This window comes from Prosopis cineraria, unplaced genomic scaffold (assembly GCF_029017545.1).
Source record: "Prosopis cineraria cultivar Desert tree isolate PC_DT_omini unplaced genomic scaffold, ASM2901754v1 PC6, whole genome shotgun sequence".
Taxonomy (NCBI): Eukaryota; Viridiplantae; Streptophyta; class Magnoliopsida; order Fabales; family Fabaceae; genus Prosopis; species Prosopis cineraria.
Window position 1 is genome coordinate 38,415,683 of NW_026555337.1, and position 19,691 is coordinate 38,435,373.

Below are 19,691 nucleotides of genomic sequence, written 5' to 3' on the forward strand. Positions count from 1 at the left end.
CCTTGGGTAGATAAATATCAGTACAAAATGTAAAATATATTTGATTAGATCTTCTAATCAAATACTATAGTATGTAGTATTTCCAGGAGGCCAAATAATATATGATCTCAACCTTGAAATAAAAAAATAATAATTTATTTTTATTTTTATTTTAGAAAAAAGGGTGGAGAGAGATCCGACCCCAGCAGCTTCGTTCCGTTGTTCTTGGATTCTTCCCGCCGCGATTGCTCTGCCAAAGGCTTTTCATCACCCTACGGTTCTACTCTTCAGAGTTTACTTCATTCCTGTTCAATTCCATAGCAACTCCTACCCGCATCGAAACCCTTGATTTGTACACATCTCTGAGCTGATTTGGGCTTTGCTTAAGTTTCAGCTCGAAATTCCCTTGGAATTTTGAGGGTTTTAGCAGTTTTCTGTACCTGGGTAGTTCAATTCCGGTGCAAACTGGCTATGGACTACGAACCTTACGATAGTAGCGGTGAGTTTACTAAAAGTTGCTTGCTTTTGTTGCGCATATATAAGCATTGAGTTCTTTCTGTTTGTATTTTAGGGTTAAGGTTTGTTTGAAGTGTTTGCTTGAGTTTGTTTGGCTGATATCAGTTGGTGCTTTCGAACTTTCTTGATATTCTCTGGGCTAGTGAAAGGAGAAGTATGAACTTCACTTGCAACCCAATTTTAGATTTGATGTGCTGTTCAGGAATCTAGGTTTTGTGCTGCTTTCTGTTATCTCTGTCGAGGTTAACAGTCATTAGCGTAGACTGTACATGTTATTGTTCAGCAGAGGTTCTGCACTACTGCCTTGACCAATCTTCTGATTTAAAATTACCCCGAGCAAATCAAGTCATTTTTCGTTGACATTATTATCAACCGTTGGGTTTTAAGAGAAATTAAAATTCCTCTTGTAAAATGTGATTTTTCTCATCCTACTGTCAATTTGACTCAGTAGTTTGTTGTTTTTCTATACTTAAAATTAACAATGCAAGTATGGAACCCTTGGAGGCATTCAACAGTGTTGTTAGCTTTAATCAACTCTCCTTAAGGAAGGACAAAGAATAAAATTACTTTATGAAGACTATTCTGCATTGGGTGGTACGTGTAAGTTTTATGTGCAAGCTATAATATGTTATTGTATAGTAACGTAGATAATGAACATTCTGTAATATACAACGAAGCAAAATAATAATCCAATTTTCTTTGATCAGTGTCAAAGTTTATTGCAAATAAAGTGTTAAATGATATTGTTCATGAAACTATGTGTATAATATTTTTTTCCTATAGTTATTGATTGATGATGCTCAATGGGAAATGCCAAGATGCGGCATTGCAAACTTCATATGCCACTGTGGCTTGTGCCAGCCATGCATGCCATTTGTAAGGATTAGGCCCCTTCACCTAGATTTTTTTGACTCTAAACTTTCACAGCCCCCAGCCCTTTCCTAGCCTCAAAATGTTTTTGTCACATCCCCTCAAACTTCAATGTTCTTCTACAGCCCTAAGAACTCAGCATCTCTTCTCTCTTTATTGTTACACCAGATGAATCATCCACAATTTAGAAACTGCCTTCTGTTTATGTTGAATCTGTGCTCCATCTCTTGCCTTCTCTACTTCTGTTAAATCTCCCTCTACATTGCTGTTTTTTCCTTCTTTTCTCTACCTTTAGGGTGAGCTTTTCTTTACTTGCAATGTGGACATTTTATTTTTTTCCAAGTTAAGAATTATAATGACAAGAATCATTTCAGTTGTGACAGTCATGATAATGAATTTATGAAGAGCTTGTTTGGATCAGCACTGGGCTGGTTCAAACTAGCTTTTTGGGGCCTAAAAGCTGGTTCACTCATTTCCTTCTTGTTTGGATTAGCTTTTTGGTCAACCATGGTTACACATCCGAACTCAGGTTAGATGAGAAGCTATTTGTACATTATATAAAAAAAAAAATTACAAAAGCTATTTGCATATTTATATAAGAAAGTCAAACTGACTTTTTTAATTAAATATATATATATATATATCCAAACATAAATTACATTATAATAACTAGATTTTACCCAAGCTTCACTTTGCAGACTCTAGTTCATGGAAATTTCAATTTTGCAAATGCTAATCCAAACGCATGAACAAATTGATGAAGTTCAGTTATGATAACAATGATTATAAACTTAAGAGCGAATTGGTAGATTGCAGCTGTCCTAACTTTGATATCTAAGGAATGGTATTCACATTTGTACGTTGTGGCTGGTACATTTTGTTTACTTTTGAATTTATTTCTATTTTCTTTAAATGAGGCAAGTTTTTCATTTATATTAATGTATGCATTGGTTCACTTGTCTTTCTATTTATTTTGAGTTGACAAGTGTGTGCTCTGGACTTACATGAACCATGTGGCACTTGTCATGGCTTATGGGCTAGAGTTTGTTTGGAGCTGGGAAATTTCCATACTCACAGCGCACCCATTATGCATGCATGCATACCAAAACATAAAAAAAAAAAAATGATAAGACATACCTGGTATTTGAGATACCCAATATAGGCCTGTGGGGGTACAACTTAAATGTTGCTGTACTGATGCTTATAGATGAAGTGGAGTGGGAGGACGAAGAATTAAAGAAACAAATAAGAAGAAAAAGAAACAGAGTGAAGGATTGACTCGAGATAAGGAAATATTGTTGTTATCCATGTATTTTACCCTATAAAATCATAAATCATGAATATATATTAGTCAGTTAGATAATTACTGTTCTCTAGTTGCCAATAATTTCTATACTATACAGAGTGCACATTTATGATGTATTCTTTTTTCTAATAAGCTTTTACTCACTCAAAAACCAATTCTATAGAAATCACTCTGTAATTTATGGTTGGCGTTTGTTTGAACTTTTTGGTTGAGTTTGCATGGTCTAGCACTTTTTGTGCTTTCTTACTTTGATATATATACCTGGGTCTTTTGAAAGGAATAGAATGAACTTCAATTAACGCCAGAATCTAGGGGTTTGATGTACAGTTGTGGAATATAGGTTCTATTATTTCCTGGTTCTCTATTAGGGGTGATAGTCATTAACATGGATAGAGTACAAGGTAATGTACAATAGAGGTCCTGTATGTATTGTGCCATGACCAATCTTTTGATTCTAGATCTTCTCAAGGAAATCAAGCAGTACCTAACTGACATTTTTGTATAATCTTTTGTTTCTGAGGGATTCTTTAAGTCTGTAAATTTTCTTGTGAAAGTGTTAGTTTTACATCCCCCTAGCAATTTGATTGAGTAGTTCATTGCTTTTTCAAACAGTAGAATGACTATGAAAGCCCTAGGAGGAGTTTGAGCAGGTGGTTAGATTGAATCTTGTTTTAGGTATTACAGAGGAAGAATGATCAGATGTTAATAGAAAGTTTGAACACTAGTTGTGCCAGTACATGTATGAGTGTCATGCATACATAGTTTTTAATATATGCAGGCTTCTTGTATGCAAATATAGGGTCTGATCATCAGAAATGTTATTTTCTTCGGATTCTGATTATTTCTAGAAGCTTAAACAAATTTCATAAAATTTCACAAAATAGATTTCTTTTCAAAAAATGTGATTATTTCATGAAAAAAGCTTAAACAAACAGGCCCATAGTAATTAATGATTAACTATTCTTACAACAATAGACGTAGATACCAAACATTCTATAATAAATAAAAACCACTATGGTAGTCCAAGTTTCCCAATATGATCCCAAGCTTTGACTCATTAAAATAAACCAAGATAATATGCGGTATTAAAGTTGTGCATACAACTCTGTGTGTGTGTGTGAAAGAAGAAATTATTGAGTTAGTAAACTATAATTTCAGATGTGCAGGATCCAGAGGTTGAGTTTATTTCATTGTTTGGATGTGGGGAATTGGTGTACCCATGCTACAGGCAATATGTATCCTAACCAACATTGGATCTGTACATATTTCTATATTGTATTGATTGAGGGTTCCCAATATGTATGGTGTATGGGTACAGGTTGAAGATTGTTGTTGTGCCCATGCTTCATAAGTGATGAGTAGTAGGAAAAGGAACTAAAGAAACAAGTTAACAGGAAAAGAAAAAGAGAGATGGATTGATTGGAGATATGGGAGTATATATTGAAAAAATAAGATGAAATGTTTCACAGTTTAGCACATCACTTTCTGCCCTCAATTGGTAATCACAAATTTATTATTTATTGTTATTTTAATGATATTTTTTTAGCACTGGAGATCCTCAAATACATTTTTTTCCCTTGACGTTTTCGAACTAATATCATCCAAGATGTTCTTTATACTATAATTAGTTAATGTAACTTGCTTTCAGTAGCAGAAAGGTAGATTTTCCAAAATACATGTTTTAGTTGGTAGAAAGGCTTGCATTGTGGTTGACAGTTTGATGGTTGGAAATATTCAATTCTGTCCCTGCTATGGCATGTATCTGATATTTTTAGTGCACTGAAGTTAGAATTGTATTCAATGTTTTCTTATGCATAATATTGACTGTTGTCTGTTCTCTTCTGATGATCCAGTCTAACTTGTATCCCTTGCATGATTGGGATGATTGCAGGAACTGATGATGATCTTCCACCTACCCATCAAAATAGAATCCCTAGAGGGGGACGTCTTGCTGGAAATGGAAGATCTGCTGTAGGTTCAATTCCATATCCCAGGATGTATGGTGAAACTGATATGGAGACTCAAATTCACCAACTTGAACAAGAGGCATACAGTGCAGTTCTACGAGCCTTTAAAGCTCAAGCTGATGCCATTACTTGGGTACATTTGGTTATTTTGTTTTATAAAATCTATTCATTGAAAATATGTTTATCAGGTTCCATTGACTGCTATCTGTCATATATCTTCTTCAGGAGAAGGAAAGTTTGATTACAGAACTCAGAAAAGAACTGAGATTATCAAATGAGGAACACAGAGAACTTCTGGGTCGGGTCAATGCAGATGATGTCATACGAAGAATAAGGTTGGATAAATTAGGAAATACTGTGCATAATTGTTATTTCCATCAACTTTTCTGCAGTACACTCTTCTATTTTGTTAATTGACACTTCTTTTGCATTAGAGAGTGGAGACAAGCAGGAGGCCATCAACCTGGTGCATTGGGAACGGGACAAGCGATGCATGATTCAATTCCAAGTCCTACAGTATCTGCATCTCGAAAGAAGCAGAAGATAACACCATCTGTGCCATCACAATCTTTTGGCGGGCCTTCTCCTCCATTTCACCCCCAACCAGTGGCTATGTCCCACCAGCCATCTTCATCTTCAGCAAAACGAGGAACAGTTCCTGGATCCAAGGGTAAAAAGAACAAACCGGTGAGTAAGTAGTAAAATCTATAGCCACTTGATTAACCCCTTGACGGTATCTGAACAAAGTCTTTTTTTAGTCATAACAAAAGTTATTAACATGCATAAAGTGGAAAATTTACTAAGTTTTATATTATGTTAGCAACATAATTATACTTGTTTTAATCTTTTATTTACAGGGTCAAATATTACCTGGTGCATCTTCGATGAAGCAGTATCCTTCCTCAGGACCAGGCGGAAGGAACCAAGTAACCAATAGGGTTTCCTCTGGTGCCATTATGGGAGAGCCTGCTGAGGGAACAACATTTGATTCATTGATTGGTAGAAGAGTGCGAACAAGGTGGCCTGATGACAATAATTTCTATGAAGCTGTTATCACTGACTACAATGCAGCTGAGGTATTTACAGTCCTTAGTAAGGATCATGCAAGTGCTTTTTGCATCTATATCCACATTGGGGTTGGACACGTACTGTATTTCTATGTGCATGTTGTATGCTGACATGACAAAATACTTTTTATGGTGTTGAAAGATGAAATACTTGTCATTTTGAAATTCTGAAAACATGACTAGATGTGCTTAAAAAACGTTGAGGATTAAAAAATTCTTGCAATCCACTGAAACACGTTAATAAGAAAAAAAATGAAAAGCATAAGAGAAAAGTACTGTAAAATATGTCAAGCATTTTCATTTAAAATTTTTCTAAAATATGAATATGTATATCTGGCATTTATCATATCAAGTATATTATATTAACCATAGTCCTCAATATATTTGTATATATGTAGTATCTGCGCTTCACATCGTTCTATTTTATCAGGAATTTGTTTCTCAATGAATATGTTATTGCTGTCATTTTTTTATTTTGTTTTTAAATTTTCAGGGTCGACATGCTTTGGTCTATGACATGGGGACAGCAAACGAAACTTGGGAATGGGTTAATCTGTCAGAGGTATATCTATGCTTTGTCCCACCTTTGATATCAAGCATGTTGGTTTGTAGTGCTTGCACGTTTCAGCACCAATCTATCATTACCATGCTATGCGAGCAAATGTGTTTGGACCTGTTATTTTGAACTTGAAACGTCTATGTTGCAGGAAGAGAACTGGGAGACAATCTTTTGACTTCAACATAAAGAGTTTTGACAGTCTTAATATTTAACCCATTAGGATTTTTGTCTTTGATGTCACGATATCTGAGAAAGAGTTTTGGATTCTTTTTACTGCTATGTTGTTGTTGATGCAGAGACGGTATTTTTAACTGCAGATCTCTTCTGAAGATATACAATGGGTGGGTGAGGATCCTGGAATCAACCATCGTGGGCCTTACACTGGGCCTGCTCATGGTATGAATAGGCCTGTAGGCCGTGATAGTCTTCCAGGAGCTGGAAGAGGTAGAGGAACCACAAAGGGACAATCTAAAAAAGATTTTTTGCCATTACAGAATGGCATCGGAAAAAGGGCTCCAGATGATATACAAATACGTCATACAGACACGTTAATCAAGGAGGTAACTAAAAACAAGATACTTAGATTGGAACATTCTTTGGCTGAGATTGGTTTATCATTTTGATGTGTATCTAAGTTTCTGGTCAACTTGGATAGGTGGAGAGGGTATTCAGCGCAAATCATCCTGACCCCGCTGAAATTGAGAAAGCCAAGAAAGCATTGAAGGTAAAGGACAACCATATCTGATCTCTTATTTCCTGTCCTGTAATGTTTTATGTTTAATTTTTTTTGACTGATGAGCATGTAAATTAATTCAGGATCATGAACAATCTCTGATTGATGCAATTGCAAGACTCACAGACCTCTCTGATGGTGAAAGTGGTAAAACCATAGAATAGTGTGACATTACTTGGTTATTGAATCTGCCTAATCAATCCGAACAATATTTCTGGAGCATACAGTGTGAAATTCATTTTCGTGAGCAGAAAAGTTCATAAAACAATTTAAATATTTCAGATTCCACTGAGGATTAGTATTAACTAGTTGTGGATACCATACATCAGGGATTTTGGTGACTACAATGCTAGCTTTCTTATTTGAGAAGAAAAGATGTTATGAAAACTTGCAAAATTTTGCCACTTCGGCTTTAATGGTGTGTAATTTGTTGCTATTTTTTAAGACTTCTGTGTTCTATTGTTTGAACAGATGAAGGCGGCCGACATTTCCGACATGCTCAAACGATGGATCGAGATTGACAAAAGGGCAGAGGTAATTTGGGGCGGACTCAAAATGGAAAAAAGAGTGAACTTTGTCGTTGTTGTATTATGCCATGAAGATATTTCCTTCTAACACATGATAACTTGTAGGTTTCTGGGTTCTTGTGGATTAGTCATTGTGTAGGGTCACAGTCACAGTTATTATAGTTTGGTTATAGTTATTTCAGGTTAAAATTTGACCTAGGACCAACTGACCCGATGCTTGTATAGTATTATCCCCATTAGTGATGCTCTGTATAATTTCGTGCACTTATTTTTGCCAACTTTTTTTTTCTTTTTTTTAAGAATCTGGTAACTGTCCTCTCTCATCCTCCTTTCGCTTTCTCTCATTTGTTGTTCCTTTTTTTTTTGGATGTAAGTGTTAAAACTGATGTATTGGGCTTGGCACTATGCAGGCCCAAGTGATTAAATTGTTTGTTACTGAATGTTTTTGTCTTAGTCATCAAAATTGAATTATTTACATTATTTTGCCAAAAAAAAAAAATCATACATTATATAGTCATATCACATGTTCGGTGAGTGTATGAAGGCTCTTTCCTTCTTCAATCTTTCTTTCTCTCTAAATACATTTTTGATGACTGTTATGATTATTAACTTGACTTTCTATGATGATGGGCAACGAGTATATACTTCTAATTAGTTGTTTCTCATGTTCTTGTGCATTTTTGTCTGTACGATATTCTCATGTTTGGTATATTTTCCCCCATTTTTTTAAAAGAAAGGAAACAAAAAATATCTTGTATAAGTTATTTGGGAAGTGTATAGTACACGGAAGTTGGCATCCGAAAATAAAAAAGGAAAAGAAAGTGTTTAGTACATTATCGTTTTTGTGATGGTATTCTAGATGCCAATAAGGCTAGAAGAATTAATTAATCAAAATATAAAAATTGGTATATAATATATATATATATATATATATATATAATGTTTCCAATTATCTTTTTTTTTTTTTTTAATTTTGATGTTCCGAATGCAAAGAGGCTGTTTACAAAATTACTACTCTGTTGAGACGACGAAATTTCATTATAGAGAAAACAATCGTTTAAGAAACAACACTTTCATACTTTTGGACTATTAGTTTTGCTAATCTCTAAACATTGTTACATGTAAGTTGTGTATCATCATTTTTTAACCAGTATATTAAATATTAAAAAAAAAATTATACCATGACATTGTTTGAAAATTCCATCGAGGAAAAATGGCGTAAGATGGTTTGAACGAGACTCAGGCTAGAAAAAAAAAATGCATACAAAGAAAGCGAAAAAAAGGCGCCAACAACAAGAGTGGGACAAATGATCTTTAATCCTAAAAACAAAGGTAAAATGATAACGGAAAAAAAAACTTTAAAAAGTTACCAAATAAGAAAATAGTATCTTTTGAGAAATGGCATCTTTTTTCAATGCAAAAGTTAAAGCCTTAAGGTTATTTTTACCTCTGAGCTTTCTATTGAAGAGTGTTGGGGTATTTTATATTGATAAGTTGGGTAAATTTTTTTCTTAAACCATTTTTTAAGGAGTAAAAAATTTCTTTCATTAATCAACCATTAGCTTTGTTATTTTTTTACTAACGTGGTATATGTTTGGAGCTCACGCATAATAACAAATATAATCCTAACATGTACTTGCTGATAATTTGTCCATAAATTCTTTCTTTTAAGAGCATTTGGTACTCTAAGGTCTTTTGCTAGTAGCAGAACACTCGAAAATCTTATTAAAATAAATTTTAGTAAATATTATTAAAATATTAAATATTTTGAAATTTAATGATTTGAATATTGTTATTTATAAATATTCACCCAAAATTTTTAAAGTAATTTTTAAATATTAATAGTTTAAAGTAGTTTTTCAAAAAAATTATATAACTTGTAATTTTTTATATATTGATCATATTTTTAACGCTGATTAAATTTCTTAAATTTTTTAGATCTTTCTCTATAATTGTTTTAATCAACTAATGGTCTTTCTCTAAAAAATATTGCACCACCCAAATTTAATATTTTAATATTTTGATATTTTATAACTTTGTGTTGAACATGAATAAAATGAATCTCCAAATTAATGGAGAGATTTTTCTCCTCATCTCTCCATTATTTTCTTGTTATGTTGCTCTTTTTGTGCCGCATTAATGAAATAGGCGATATTTTTCAAATAATTATTTTTGTTGGCATATTAGTTCTGGTCTATCATGTTTCTAATTTTATACCTAATATTGCAAGGTGGTACAATATTTGGGGGGAAGACCATTAGTTGATAAAAAAATTATAGAGAATGACATAAAAAATATAAAAAAAATTAATTAATATTAAAAATATGATCGATATATAAAAAGTCACAAATCATCTATAAATTTATAATAAACTAGTTTGGGTTGTTAATATTTAAAAAATAATTTATAAATTTTGAATAAATATTTATAAATATTAATATTTAAATTATTAAGTGTTAAAATATTTAATATTTTAACAATACTTCAAGATATCTAATGTTTTTAAAAAAAGACTTTAAGGTGTCCAATGCTCATAGAAAAAAATTTCAAAAGCAAATTAATATCAAATGACATAATCAAAGTCCTACTTATCACTGGACTTAAACCCCACACATTAGCTATGTCAATAGAAAATATCAAAGTTAACTGTTGACTAATGAAAAAGGTTTTTGGTCCTTAAGAAAGTGGTTGAGGAGAAAAATTGCTCAACTTATTAGTATAGAGAAAAGAACCTTAACCCATATAAAAATATTATTAAACAATAAACATTTGTAGGAAAGTTTTAGGAAACAAACACCCAAAGGAAATGAACAAACTGAAAAAAAAAATTTGATTGAACAAGGAAAAAAAAAACAAACATTTGTAGGGCAAGCACCTGAAGTTGAAGCTTTTCAAACTATCCTTGAACCCTGATAGCACTAGAAATGTGCCACCTGTGTATTCCACCTCATCACAATGCATATCTCTCACTGAGTGTTGCATGGAATTACGTAACTGACCTTTTGTCTGAATGCATCGCTCAGAGAGTCTTGAAGACTGTATTACATTGACAAGTTAAAAAACCAATACTTTGCCACCTGCAAAACAGCCCTGATTTCCCCCCCAAAAAAAAAAAAAAAAAACACACACACACACACACACACACAGCAGTGGAAATGAATTGAGTGGTAACGATGAAGCCAAGATAATGACCACCTTTGTATTTGAAGAATTCAAAAGCCAATATATTTGAAGAATTAATGATAGATGACAATCAAAACCATGCGACCGATGTATCCAATCCAATGAGTGGGATCAGAGTGCTTCTTTTGTTCTCGATAATGTTCAGCACAATGTTTTCTTGAAAATTTCGTGTAATTTTTATATTTTTGTCATTGAGTATTTTTTAATTAAAATACAAAAGAATTATTATTTAATTTCAAAGTGTACTATGTATACTTGGCAGATAATTTATTTTTAGTTTCCAAAGGTGTATAGATTTATTTACAAATAATTTGAAATTCAAAGAAAATTGTATTCATTTAAAAAAATAACTTGTTAAATTTTAGGCAATGATAAAAAGAACGAGTAACTCGTACTAAATGCAGGAGCTTGTTAAGAGGTTTATTTTGATTCTAAATATAAGACCTCTATTTACTTTGTCTTTTAAATTTATAATTTTTTTAAACTATTCCCATTGACTATACATATTAAAGACAGTTTTTACTAATGGAATAGTTTCCAATGATTAAAAAAGATATTCTAAGAAAACCAACACAAGTCTTTTAAAAATAATTAATTTAACTAATTTCTTTAATCTCTATAAATTTTTAATCTAGCTCCTACCTACATTTTGGACCTGAAGGAACATTCTTCCTTGGTCCCATAATATATGGGAAGTGGATCCTCTCAGCATCCCTCAACATCTCTAACTCTTGAAGAAGAATGACAATAAAGCCCCAAAAGAAGAAATTCATGATAGTTAGATCTATGACAAAAGAATTTAAACAATGAATTGTTAAAATTAATTTAGATAGTTATAAACAAGAATTTCAATTATAGATTGAGAGTTGCATTTAAAATGTAAATATCTTATTTGCAATTATTTGAATAAATATTTGTAACTTATGTTTAAAAAAATTATCAAATACCCATCATTAAATCCTTTTTTAGGACTTAAGTGTTGTTCTTTCTTATAAAAATATGTTTAAATAGTGAATGGTTTATTTTTAAATTTTTAGTACTTCCATTCTCTTTTTTAAAAAGCCTTGTAAGATATTTAAATTTTAAATATAACTCTCAGTTTGCAATTAGAATTTCTGTTTATAACTATTTGAATGAATTTTTGTTAGAAATATAATTGTTATCAATTTTTTCTTTTGAGTTTTTACTGTCATTCTCTTTTTAAAAAATATTGTGGTTTGGTATATTTTGAGCCCATGGATTGCTTAAGCGGGTAGAATTTAAGAACGTTGAGGGAGGATGAGAAAAAAGATGCAGAGAGGATCCAGACTGTAATATATGACGTTTTTTAAAAATTTATTGGGTAATTGTAATAATTTTTTTATTATATCCCCACTTCATTTATTATTCCATTTAAAAAAGTAACCTATTAAAATTTTAATTTTCATTATTAAAACATATATACAGGACATCTAATAAGAGTATTATAACTTATTAGATGTATAATTTTTTTTTTAAATATGGCTAAGATCATTTTTGCTTTCAAACTTTTCATGCAAGGTTTATAGTTGTTCTAAACTCTATTTTAAATCATTTTTATTTTTAAACTGTTAAAATTTGATGTCTCATTATTTTTTCATTCATGCACTGCTTGTTGGTTGTTAGTTGTTACCCGCTTGGGTGGATGCATTTTGTTGATTTTTTCTGGCCACTGGCATCCAAGGGACACATTTTAGAACATTTTGGGTTAAGTTTTTTAAAGTTTAAAGGAGAAAATAACTTTAAAAATCAAGCTCAAAACACTAGTGTTCCTAAGTTAATATCTCAAAGAAGTGATCTATTAAATTTTGATTAAACCTCTACTTAAATGTCACGTGGTTTCAAAAAAAATTAACAAAACTCATCCATCTCAATAAATAACAGTCAACAAATGATGAGTGAACAACCGGATACAAGGTGTCAAATTTTAAGAATATAATTGTAAAAATGATACAAAATCAAATCCAAGACACACGCAAATCTTACGCAAAAAGATTGAGGATAAAAATAACTGTTAACACAAAGAAATTAAAATTTTAATTAATGTTTTTCATAACGGTGAAATAGTTACAATACCCTATACAGTGAATGAGAGTGTAGGACACTTTTTTATTATTATTATTATTATTATTATTATTATTATTATTTTGACCTTGGAGAGTTGGACATAGGAAATGTGGCGTGTGTTACTGGATACTTCTTTGTACCATAATCACATTTGGTACATAGGCCCCACTCATCCTCAACCCCACGTTCGAGGATTGATGGTCAATTATTCCATTTCTGTCTCCACGTGTCCTATCATCATTGCACTCCTTCCGCTCTTTTACATCATCGTTTTTATTGTAGAGCATTAATTATTTTATTTAAAATATGCTCTTTTTATTTTCTAATGAAGAGATAAATAAAAACCAAAACAATTTCGAACTATTTTAACTAATTTTTCTTGATTTTGATCAGATAGTTAAAAATAAATTATATTAAAAACAAGGAAAAGTATTGATTTACAAAAGCTTTTTCTCTCTCACTCAATTATTTTCTATGTAAGTCAAATTCTTTGATTCAAAAACAATGATTTTCGAAAAGAACCATTATGTGGATGCTTTATGATAATGTAGGAGTAACACCCATCATTATCGGCCTCACTCCCCAAAAAGAACCAATAGTTGTTAGGTTCGGAATAAGATTGTTTCCGATCCCTTGTCTCTTTAGCCTACTTTTACTCTTAAAAATTGAAGAATATCTTCACCGCCAAAATTAAAAGAAAGGCTGCTAAATAATTGATATTGTCTAAAAAAAATTAACTTACCCTTACTTTTTTTCATAGAAAAAAGTTTAAGTGAGTTAATTCTTAAGAGTTCATCAAAGCTATGATATGTCTCCGAAATTTAAAAAATGTTCATAAAAATATTTTTAAATTGCACATCAATAAGATCTTTACATTTTTTTAATCCTTTCAAATCCAAATATTTAAGAATGAATGGAACAAGCTAGTGTGTAATTACAACTAATTATATTTACTTGATTATAAACTTATTGATTACGTTCTAACTATAAAGAGAATGTATTAAAAAAAATACTTCCTCTAATTTAAAATATAACCATTTTCTCCTAATTAATAGTGAAGTAACTTACTATTTGTAAAATAAAATTTTTATTTTATTCTTTTCATTTATTAATGTAGATTCTTGTATATATAAATTTATGATATTTTTTTCACTTATGATAAATTAAAACTAAAGATGAAAAAGAAAAACAATATATTCTCACGAGAATGAGGCTTTTATGATTTTATCATCATCATCATCATCAAAAGTTATTTACATTTTAAATCAAAGAGAGCAATTTATAAGCTGTTTCATCCCAATAATGACCCTTCTCCTTCGTCTTCTGTTTCTTATCCTTTTATTTCAAGGAAAAATTTATATATTCAGATTTACTCCATCAACTCTTGTTATAAAATACTTTTAATTATTTCACACATCTTAAAAAAATTAAATTTTTTTCTTGATATTATAAAAAAGTGATATATATTTTTATTTTTATCATTGATTTAAAATAATAATACAACTATATTAAATACTTTCATGCTAGTCAAGAAGGGATAAAATTAAAAAAATTATTTAATTATTATAAGGTATCTTATATTTTGATCAAAATTTATTTCTAAAAGATGTTTTATAAATAGGAATAAAGGGAGTATATATTTAAAGTATTTATTTTTAATTAAATTAAAATATGCGAATGTTTTATAAATTATTTATTCCATAATAATTTTTTATTATTAATATTATCATCACATTAAAATTTATTTATCTTAATTTAATTGGATAATTGTATGTCAAGTACATGAGATTAATTATATCACTCTTGCCCCCAATTGTCTCTCCCAAAACAGTAACCCCCCTCCCTTCCCTCTCTCTCTCTGTGCATGAGACAGACAGAGAGAAGAGGTGACGCACTTGTCTTGTGTGCGCGTGTATATAAAAACTACTTGTCCTGCTTGTCCTAGTTTAGAGAGTGGTCCTTACCCACTGTTGAAGGTGCTTTGCGACTTTCATTGTCTCACAAAACCAAGCTTGGAAAACATTGTCTCTTACATAATTAAGCCTCACATTTCTCCATACCATTTTGATCTCAATGAACAGTTTAGGTTCATCTCCCACATGGTTACAGTGCAGCTTCTTCCATTCTCAGTGTCATCAAAGTCACAAGGACTTTAAGCTTTTCTTATTGCTCTTGGACTTTTACCAGTAAAGTCTCTGCCCCTCACATCACGCACCCAAAAGGGTACATCAACACACTGTTATAGTCATTCCTTCGATGGATTAAATTCTTAAGGATGAACTCAGCTTTTTTCAGTATCCAACCACAAAAACAGATCAATCAAGCACCGGTCTTTGCTGGCTTCTTCTTCAATTTCCTTCCAATTCCAGTTGCTAACCAATGGCCTCTGTACAGAGCTTCTGTTCATGCAGGCTGGGTTTGTATCAGAGCCAGAGGGCCTTGGAGGAAGCCAGGCAGGATCAGAGGCAGAGGATCTTTAATAAATTGCCAAAGTGGGAAGATTCCAGATTCAGGAGAAGAAAAGCGTCGGAAAGTGAAGCTGAGGATGCTAATTGCTGGTGGGGGAATTGGGGGGCTTGTTTTGGCTCTAGCAGCGAAGCGAGAGGATATGATGTGAAGGTTTTTGAGAAGGATTTGAGTGCTGTGAGAGGTGAAGGAATGCATCGTGGGCCGATTCAACTTCTGAGTAGTGCTTTAGCTGTGCTGAAAGCCATAGATGAGAAGGTTGCAAAGCAGATCATAGAAGCTGGTTGTGTCACAGGAAATAGGACTAATGGCCTCGCTGATGGATTAACTGGTGAATGGTATGCTTATTTCTACTCCCCAATCTGCTTATTTTACCTTACAACATTAACCCTGATCAAGAAAGTTTCAGTTCGTTGGAAGTTATATTACTCACATTAGTGGGTGTCAAGTGTCAATATGATTGGAGGAGGAAACAGACGCACGGCTTGGGGGCTTATCATATTGAATGAATCTTTTCTTTTCTTATTCTTTCATACTGGTTATTCTTGTCATTGACGTCTTGTTGAGCTGTCAATAACTTAAATGATCACTTGAACATTATATATTTGGCTATATAAACTATGTCTGTGTCATTGTCGATACTTAGTTTTTGAATTATGGGTTCTTACCATTTTTTGGAATGTTCTATGTTTATCCTATGATCATCTTGGAAGACGTTTTAAAGAAATTGGGTAGAATCTGAAGATTTTAGTCCTTGATAAGTTCTTTCTGTTTCAGGTTTGCTAAGTTTGATCTTTTGACTCCTGCTTTAAAGAAGGGGCTTCCTCTTACCACAGTCATATGTAGAATGACGCTGCAAGATATATTAGTGAACGCAGTTGGGCAAAACATACTTAGAAACAAATCTAAAGTTGTGGATTTTATGCAAGAACCTAACAAAGTTTGTGATTATTCCCAAGAAAAGAAAAAAAAAACTATTTTCTGATTACTAAACGCAACGATGCATTGATGATTGTTTATTCATCATCAGGTTAGAGTGATCCTTCAAAATGGACAGCACTTTGATGGTGATATTTTAATAGGAGCAGATGGAATATGGTCAGAAGTAATTTACAGTATCCTTGATTCTTTTTCCTTTTAATTTGTATGCAAATAAGTTTTCTTTTAACACTGATTTTGGCATTCAATGTCTGTCTGTTCATCTTCTTAGGTGCGTTCAAAGCTCTTTGGAAAGCAAGAAGCAAACTACTCTGGTTTCACTTGCTACAGTGGATTAACAAGCTATGTTCCGCCTTATATAGATACTATTGGGTGTGCATTTCACTCCCAACAGCATTTTTTTTGTAAGATAGTTAAAACAGAAAACGTGAGAACTTTCATGATTGGGACTTATAGCAGCCGCTGAAATTAAATATAGAAAATCTAAATGCTATAAGTTCCTCGTACTACAGGGTATGTAATTGCAGTTCTTGGTACCACATCAGTTTTTTTCCCCCAATAAATATTTGTCCACCTGTGTCTTGGTTCTATTTAAAAATTTGATAGCAAACCCTGTATTTATTACATTAACGTTCGGGTATGATGAGTTTTAGTGTTGAAAATTAATGTTTGGAAAGAACATTAATGTTGAAAATTATTTGCTTTACAGTTTTAGTGTTATCTCTAATAGTTTATGTCTATCCTATTATATAAGTTTATACCCTACCAACCGATTGTATAAAATGTATAATCCTCCTCCAAAATTCAGGAAGAACTGACATCAAGTTGAAAGTCATCAACAAAAGTTTAACTGCGAAAGCAAGACAATTATTCAGTCAAGATGGCTATAATACTATGGAAATAACCAAACATCCAAAATTTGAAGCTTACCTTCAACAAATATCCAATTCTGTCATCCTTGGCTTTTGCTAATTTGGAGCTTGTTTTGATTTGAAGGTATCGGGTATTCTTGGGCTTTAACAAGTATTTTGTTGCATCAGATGTTGGCAATGGGAAGATGCAGTGGTACGCTTTCCATGGACAGCCTCCTTCATGTACTGCTTTCCCCGGAGGTAACTTCAAACTCTCAATCGATTGCTGGTAAATCTGAACTTCTTGGTAGCAAAAAATTGATAACATGTTCTTGGCAGTGCTGTGTTGTAAAATTGAACTTAGTTGAACCAATTTCATGTAGAAATTGATATCCCTAAGTGGGTGTAGGTAAAAAGAAGAGGCTTCTGGATTTATTTGGGAAGTGGTGTAATGAAGTGATCGCACTCATATCAGAAACACCAGAACAAATGATTCTTCAAAGGGACATTTATGACAGAGACATTATCAGCACTTGGGGAATTGGGAGAGTCACCCTATTAGGTGATGCAATCCATCCCATGCAACCAAATCTTGGTCAAGGGGGATGTATGGCGATAGAGGTTTGTTATTCATAATCTTCAGCTCCAACATATTTTCTTGAATATCTTGATAGTAACTATTATATAGACCAAGTCTACAGGTACACAACAACAATAAGCTTTATTCTACTATGTGTCAGGTACATGGATTACACAACCTCATTGTGCTTTATTATTAACCAAGCTTTTAGAAAAATTGTTAACTAAGAGATATATAAAGACTACATTAATTACATAAAAGACATACAAGCATGTCAAGCACACTTTAAAATGAATCTCACCTCTGATATGTTTACACCTGTATTATGCTCAACGTTTAAATATGTCCAAGAGTGCATGATTCTGTCTCTGGCTTTGGAGGGATAAACTGTATTGCATCAGCAGTGAACTTGATTTGCTTCTTCCTTGTAATATTATCTCCATTCATTCACGAACTTTATGTGAATCCTTGACTGCTTACTTAAGTCAATACATTTAGCTCGCCTTTGACAGTGTAACTAGTATTTAACTTTGGTTGTGATTCAAAAGACTAGTAGAAACCCTAGTCTTATAAGGATACCCTGTAAACTAGATGAACAAATGAGCTTGGAGAATTGGATCTGGAAAAGATTTATGTTAAATCTTCTGTTGTTTGCAATCATATTTTCAGGATTGTTACCAGCTCATACTCGAGCTTGATAAAGTTGCTAAACATGGAAAGCCAGATGAAGTTATCTCGGCCCTCAGGAGGTATTTTATTTGGTTCCCTCCAAGGAAATTTGAGGAATACCCATTTTATGAACTCTGTGAAAGCCAGATCTTCCTTGGCTAGCCAAGAACCACTTAATAGATCATTAGCCAGATCTTGGTTTGAAAATATAAACTTCAAAATTAATACGAGTCCCCGCAACTACAAAATTCCGCTCTAAACACCTTTGTCTGGTGTTTAGAGCACAAACATCTGAATTAAATGCCTTCAACCATTTTGATGTTAGGATGAAGATAAGATGATAATGTGCCAAACACCTCATTTCCAGAAACTGGGCTTGACCCATTTGACTCATATCAGTTACACTGTAAAAAAACCTTTAACCTGAAAGGAAATTTTCTTGGGAAAATGTGAAACTCACCAGTTTGATCTCTGGTTAGATACGAGAAGAAGAGGATGTCAAGGGTTAAGATCGTACACACAGTAAGCAGGATGGCATCAAAAGTGATAACCAATTACAAACCTTACATTGAATTCAAATGTGGCCTATTATCAGTATGTTCTGTCTCCAACTTCATTATAGCTTAACTAATTCATTATCAGTATGTTCTCAATCGTTTGGTTTCATTGTTGCGGATTGGCAGAATGTAACAGTAACCCATCCAGGAATTCATGTAGCTCGAGCTGTTTTGCGGTTGAGTTTTCCACATTTCATTGATTGGATGATTGCAGGTCATGGGTAAGATATATATAGTCTCTTGTGATCTGAAAAATCTTGCATCTTTTCAAGTTTGATTATTTATGTTCGTCCTTGTTTTGCAGGTTGTGGTGAATGAAGCAAGCATTAGTGAAGTCAAGTCATATATGTAGAGTATTTAAGACTGAATCAACCAGTTAAATCGGTAAACTGTTGCACTGGTGCCTTTGCCGATTCAATGAATCACACGATTCGATTATGATTTTAACCATTAACTACTAAATCAATAATTTGCATATATGTATTATATTAAGAGAGAGACTGCAACACACACTCAGATCATCTGGTAAACGAATCAGGCCCGTAGGCCCATGGCTAGATCCAATCAAATATGTGTAGAATAAATAAAAAGAAAAATGATACATATAAATTAATAACAATTAAGGATTTAAAAAATAATTTTTCTTGCAATATGAAATAATTCATACTCCCGTTTAAAAATGTAAGGCATTTTTAGAAAAGTTACATGTTAAAAAATATAAGATATTTTTTTAGTCTTTCAAAATGTAATCATTGCCTTTTTTTTAAAAAAGTGCCCCTATTGATAATGACTTTATATTTATTATAGAGTGGTTAATAGGAGTAAATATAGAAATAT

At 32.4% G+C, this 19,691-nt stretch overlaps 1 protein-coding gene and 1 pseudogene across 1 annotated transcript; both read left to right on the forward strand.

The window, feature by feature from the left end:
- The first annotated feature begins 143 nt into the window (after nucleotides 1–143).
- On the forward strand, nucleotides 144–7,788 carry LOC129314584 (protein EMSY-LIKE 3-like). The gene is made up of 10 exons (XM_054958063.1): nucleotides 144–478; nucleotides 4,563–4,771; nucleotides 4,864–4,973; nucleotides 5,073–5,325; nucleotides 5,496–5,714; nucleotides 6,199–6,267; nucleotides 6,582–6,824; nucleotides 6,920–6,988; nucleotides 7,081–7,144; nucleotides 7,469–7,788. The coding sequence occupies exons 1-10, from the start codon at nucleotides 451–453 to the stop codon at nucleotides 7,516–7,518; spliced, it is 1,314 nt and encodes a 437-aa protein (XP_054814038.1). The 5' UTR covers nucleotides 144–450; the 3' UTR covers nucleotides 7,519–7,788.
- A 6,954-nt stretch (nucleotides 7,789–14,742) lies between these two features.
- LOC129314431 (zeaxanthin epoxidase, chloroplastic-like) lies at nucleotides 14,743–19,360 on the forward strand (annotated as a pseudogene).
- The last annotated feature ends 331 nt before the right edge of the window (nucleotides 19,361–19,691 follow it).